This window comes from Schistosoma mansoni, chromosome W, assembly GCF_000237925.1.
Source record: "Schistosoma mansoni strain Puerto Rico chromosome W, complete genome".
Classification (NCBI taxonomy): Eukaryota; Metazoa; Platyhelminthes; class Trematoda; order Strigeidida; family Schistosomatidae; genus Schistosoma; species Schistosoma mansoni.
The window spans coordinates 49363210-49368743 of NC_031502.1; the positions used below are offsets into that span (position 1 = coordinate 49363210).

The following is a 5534-nucleotide window of genomic DNA, read 5'->3' on the forward strand; positions in this document are numbered from 1 at the left end:
AATGGACTCATGATTTCAACTATGAAAATACTGAAATCTTCACAAAACTCCATTCTGATTTAATTATTACTTATTTATATGTTTCTTATTGAAAGAGCAAAAGAAAAAAAAAGTAGACAACTCAACAGAAAAGTAACTAATCTATCCAAAGACAAATGGTTTTATCACTCTACCAGAATTATCCTTCCTTTTTTTGTATACATTTTCATTCTTTTGAATTTATCATTGATTATTATTATTATTTGTAAAAGTAAATTACACAAAACTCACTTTGATATAAAGTATAGTTTTCTTCATTTGCGTATATATTCATCTTAGTTATTTTATAAATGCTAAGACTAATTATAAAACCCCCTTAAGTTATAATTCTTATTCACTCGATTTTGAATTGAAAAGTTATTTAGTATTTCCCCTAACGGGTATAAAGTTAAATTGAGTTTATTATTCGTATTTTTTATTAATGTCATTGGTTTATCCTGATAGATCGTACTGTGAATGCATAATTTACTAATATTGAATGCATAGAATTATAGATATAGTCCACATAGTAACGAAAACCACCTGCTCAATAGTGACCAGCTTCAAGATGAAACTCATGGAGTTGTAGTGAAAAGCCATGACCAGTGAAGTCCAATCATTGTTGGGTGTTAAAAAGTTATCCACCCCAGACAATGGATGAAAAGTTGCGCAAGATCATGGATTGATTAAAATGAAACATTAACGCCGTTGCATACTGACTCAGCGGTCTAGAGGTTAGGCATTCGCGTCCTATGTTTGAGTCTCGTGTATGGAATCGTGGATGCTCATTGTCGAGAAGTTCCATACTATAACAAAACAACCGTATTTTGCTTCCAGGTTTTTGATGGTGGTTTAGTTTAGACCGATTCATGATTTCAACCGTCAAGATACCAAAATCTGCACAAATCCCCATTATTCGAAATAAGTTGATTTTATTACGAATGATTCAAGCATTTAGGCTTATGAAAGCTAAATATATATTAACTGCATATTGATACAATTTATCCGCTCTTATTGAAAGCGTTTCTTGTTCAACTATTTGATAGTAGTTTTAGATCTCTGTTCTTCATGCATTAGCTTGTGGTCCTGGGTAGCAGTAATAGTGTTCATGCCCCCGAAATGCCCTGGTACGGCCGAGAGTGGGGAGAGTCCGCCCTTCCTCTCGAAATGCTCTCACATGGCCACGCGTATACAGCCTCTGTCAGGGAAGTCCTACTCACTGCCTTCTCGTGGCAGGGGTGTTGTTCACGAAAGTGAGGGGACGAAAAGCGAATGTTCGGCGCTTTAAACGGGTTGGTGGACACCGAAAGTCCACTTAGGGGAGTTGGAAAACCCTGATTCCAAACCAATGGTGCACATGGGCTCCAGTATCCTGAAGGAACAAATGGCGTATGAATCAATCGTTGTCACCGGCTACCATGGGACTGCATCTCCTTACGATGCTCCACTGTCTTGTTGATCAGACCTTTAGGTCAAAGGCTCCGGGTGTGGCTTCCTAAGAAAACCACCTGCTTCAGTTTGGGCACCTGGGCAGTATCACAACCCTCACACAAATCAAATGGGTTTTGTGTGGCGCATATATATCTGGTGCTTTCTTGTACCAATATTTATGTGTTTAAATAAATAACAAATAAGGTAAAAGTTTTTCATAGTGAAAATGAATCTAATCATACTCTAACCAAATGTTATTGTAAATGGGTCAATATATTTGTCACTATCAAAGAAGTTCTTTCTGAGTATTATTGGTTGGTTTCACACTTGCTTGTAACTTTATTAAAATTATGATATCGCCTTAATTTTACATGTACTTGGATAAATCTTCTTGTTTAATTATCCAAGTTAATTCCTTCATGTTAGCAATGATAAACTAAAAAGCCACTGGAATTAACAACAAATTTCATATCCGTTGAACAAGTTAGTAGTTATCCCAACTCCTCAACCCAGTGAATAATGTTCTGGTATTTAAAATAATGACTACTTAATCCGAACCTCAGTGTTAACACTACCTCTTGGATGCAGTTGAGTTAAAATCGGAGCAAAATGCATATCCTGAATTCCACTTCTAGCTAATAATAATCTGTGTTTTTTTACTAACAGAATCTAGTGATTAATGTGTTAAGAGTAGCTCATATGGTTTCTGTCTTTTTTCCTAATAAATATCTTGAACTTTCTTTTCTCCATAATTTCAACTATAATTGATAAATGTAACCAATTTAGTAAACTCTAGAACTTTATTTAGTTTCCTGTTTCTCTACTTATTTTATTGTTCTTTACCGTCAAATGCAAAAGAAATAGTAGTTTTAACAACACCAATCATATTTCTTGATTAAAATCAAATCACCTAGTGACCTACGTCCATAAATTAAAAATAAGTTTGATTTAGCTGAAAAAAAAATTGAAACATTGTTTTCCGAAATATATACTTTAATTAGTCCGATCACACACGTTGCTCAGTATAAAAGTTTATTAAAACCGCGATGGCGTCTATAGTAATCCGGATAAAAAGTAGGTTTTTGAGTTTGCGTGTTCAAATAAATTGACAATCAGTAGAATTCAAACAATATATTAATATTCATTAACATCATGGTCGCTTTACTAAAGCTTTAATGGCGGAAAGAAACTTTCAAAATGCACAAAATTTTTCTACTAACAGAAATTGACCAATTTTCTGTGAATAATAATAAACCTTTGAAAAAAACTTTCGTCAATAATTACAGTGTCAGACAGGAACCTGGATGATCGGTTGGGTAGACAGTATTAGAATGGTGGAACGAACATAGTGTTATTGTTACTGAAGGACAGTGAATAAGTTAGTATATAAGGTAATGCAAGACTCTTGCGATCAGCCATAATAAAAAACTGAGAAGTGCTCAGGATCCGGTCAACTTATTTTGGAAGAAATTGTTGAGACAGTACCCTTCAGTTTTCCAGAAAGTCATTATTATTATTAAGTCGATAGCCATTGACAGTTGTAAATGTTGACTCAGGACAACTAAAGGGTTAGCAGATAAGCATAAAAGTTGGAGTCAAAGACCTCATTGACAGTACTGATACACCTAAGTGTCAGTGGCTGAACACTATAGTCGAAAAAATAACCACTCGACTGACTTACTAGGACTGTAAGGTTAGGGACAGGAAATGAAAAGATCAGCGTCGTTGTCCTGAATTTTCTGTAAAAGTTAAATAGTTTGACAGTAATTATTAAGGACAACGGATTCGGTGGACGCGTGGCACAGATATCATTTGTCCCAAGATGCTCTATCGCATTAGCACTATGAAATGAATTGCATAAGAGACCCTGTGCTTCACAGATTCATTTTTGGATTTGTATAATTGTAAGTGTTATGCCTTTTTTGTCACAATCAACAGTGTTTGTGTTGATTAGAACTGATCGACTCTATTAAATATCAGGTTACAGTTCTGGAAACTCCCTCTCAAAGTAAGTCATTAGTTAGCGCATGGTTACTGCTTAGAAAGACGATTTATGGACATTCTTCGACTTTTGTTAGATGTACTGATAACATCTGGAAACTATTATATAATGAGTAACTCATTACTTTCTAGTGTGCCATCGCTTCTTATATCAGATTGTAATCGAAACAATTACTGTCTTTTCAAAAAAATATTAATACATTAGTTTCAGAAGAAAAAGTGTGTTTTATTTGAAGGAAACAAGTGAAATTCGGTATTTGTCATTTACGTATGTCAGTTTTTAATTGAAATCATGAACCGATCAATGCTAGACCGCCATTAAAAACCTTGAATCATTGGACGCCTGTTTCATCCTAGTGTGGGGATCCTCAGCAGTGCGCGTTCACGATCTAGCACGCTGGATTCGAACTCAGGTCCTTTGGTCTCTCGTGTGAACGCCTAACCTCTAGACCATTGAGAAGGCACCCAATGGTGTTAATGTCCAAGTCTCATACTAAGACAAAATAGCCGTCTAGTGCTTCGAGATTTTCAATGGTGGTCTAACATTGATAGATCCATGACCTTAATAAAAAAATCAATAATCTTCACAACTCTAAACTGATGTGTTAGGTTTTCCGTGTACCCTTTATTTGGGCACACTAAAACACCTACGAATAAAGGCGTGAATGATAAACAGAAAATTGTCGAATTTTTTGTACAGTATGACACAGCCATTTTTTGTCTGTTATTTCAGATCGAGACTTAGAAAAAAGTAGACTTACCTTGTGTCTATATTATCAATGTATATTATTGATTGTTAAGTATGCATAAATGAATGTGAACATCTGTTTTTTACCATGACAACTCAAATATTAAGTACCTTCATCAAATCTATATATACATGACCAGGGCTGTCGAATGCAACTGGATAAGAAGAAATAAAATCGAAGGTGAATGGCGAACAATTGAAATATATCAATCATGAAATATCTTTTCGGACAAGAGCTTTAGCCTTACTCAATCAATAGACAAATATTACATTGATTCATATTTTGCTATTTAGGTTAATTGTAAGTATTTAAAAACAGTTGACCAAATTCATTTTAAGTGTGTTGCTAATGTCTAATACAGATAAAAATGATCTAAATCAAATTAATTTCCCAAAATGGATTTTACTCATTGACATTTTCACATCAAATACAGACAAACATGACGTCAACACTAACTGTAACTTAGTTTATCACATAATTATAGTGGATGAAATCTTTAATACAAAGCTTAACTGGAAAAAAAAGAATAGATAAGTCTTTAATTCAATTTGAAGGACAGTTAAAGTTATTAAAATATGCCGTAACAAAGTAAGTTGAGAATTTAACTTTGCTTTTATTATTACTCACTAGTGATACAATTCAATAACACTAGGACATATTGTACTGTTTGTATTTCTCAACAAATATCATAATGCTTATATCCACTTGTATGTTTAGCGTTTAAGATATTTTCTGTGATTTGAACAATGAATGAAAACCATAGTTATTGTTTGGTTCAAGTAATAACCCTATTATTATATTATTTGAGTAGCAATGGAATTCAAGATGTATGTTTTGTTTTATTGAGGAGTCGTTAACCTGATGTAGTTTCACCTTATTGTTGATGTTCAGATGCTGATCAAGCAGTAACAACGGAAAGATTCTAAGAATTAGCTATTGGCTTATTTTGTGTTTTTGCAAGAGAATAATTCAGTCAGTCAGTCAGTCACAACGTAGAACTTCGTACGTACGTACATCAGTTCGAGTTGCCATACCACATTAGCACAGAGATGCAGTTGTCGATTCAAATCCCATAGTGGTAGAAGTAGTAGGAGTATAATCAGAAATCCAAAAGATTAGGGGTTTCAAGAAATTATTGAAGGAGTATAGTACAGTGAAATAAATTTGGAAAGAGAAAAAGATAAAGACATGAGGAATTCAGAAGATTAGTATAGCTTGTAGCCAATTATGTCTGGCAAATGGAACAATAAATCGAAATAATTTCATACAATTTTTCCCATTTATTGATTAGAACAAAGAAAAAATAAAGTTCGCAGCAAGTAGTCTACACCTACC

The 5534-nt window shown here is 33.9% G+C and overlaps 1 protein-coding gene across 1 annotated transcript; it reads left to right on the forward strand.

Annotated features, from left to right (window-relative positions):
• Window positions 1–78: 78 nt before the first annotated feature.
• On the forward strand, window positions 79–318 carry Smp_203910 (uncharacterized protein; the record flags this gene model as incomplete). The annotated part of the gene is made up of 1 exon (XM_018790004.1): window positions 79–318. The coding sequence occupies one exon, from the start codon at window positions 79–81 to the stop codon at window positions 316–318; it is 240 nt and encodes a 79-aa protein (XP_018655391.1).
• Window positions 319–5534: the final 5216 nt, after the last annotated feature.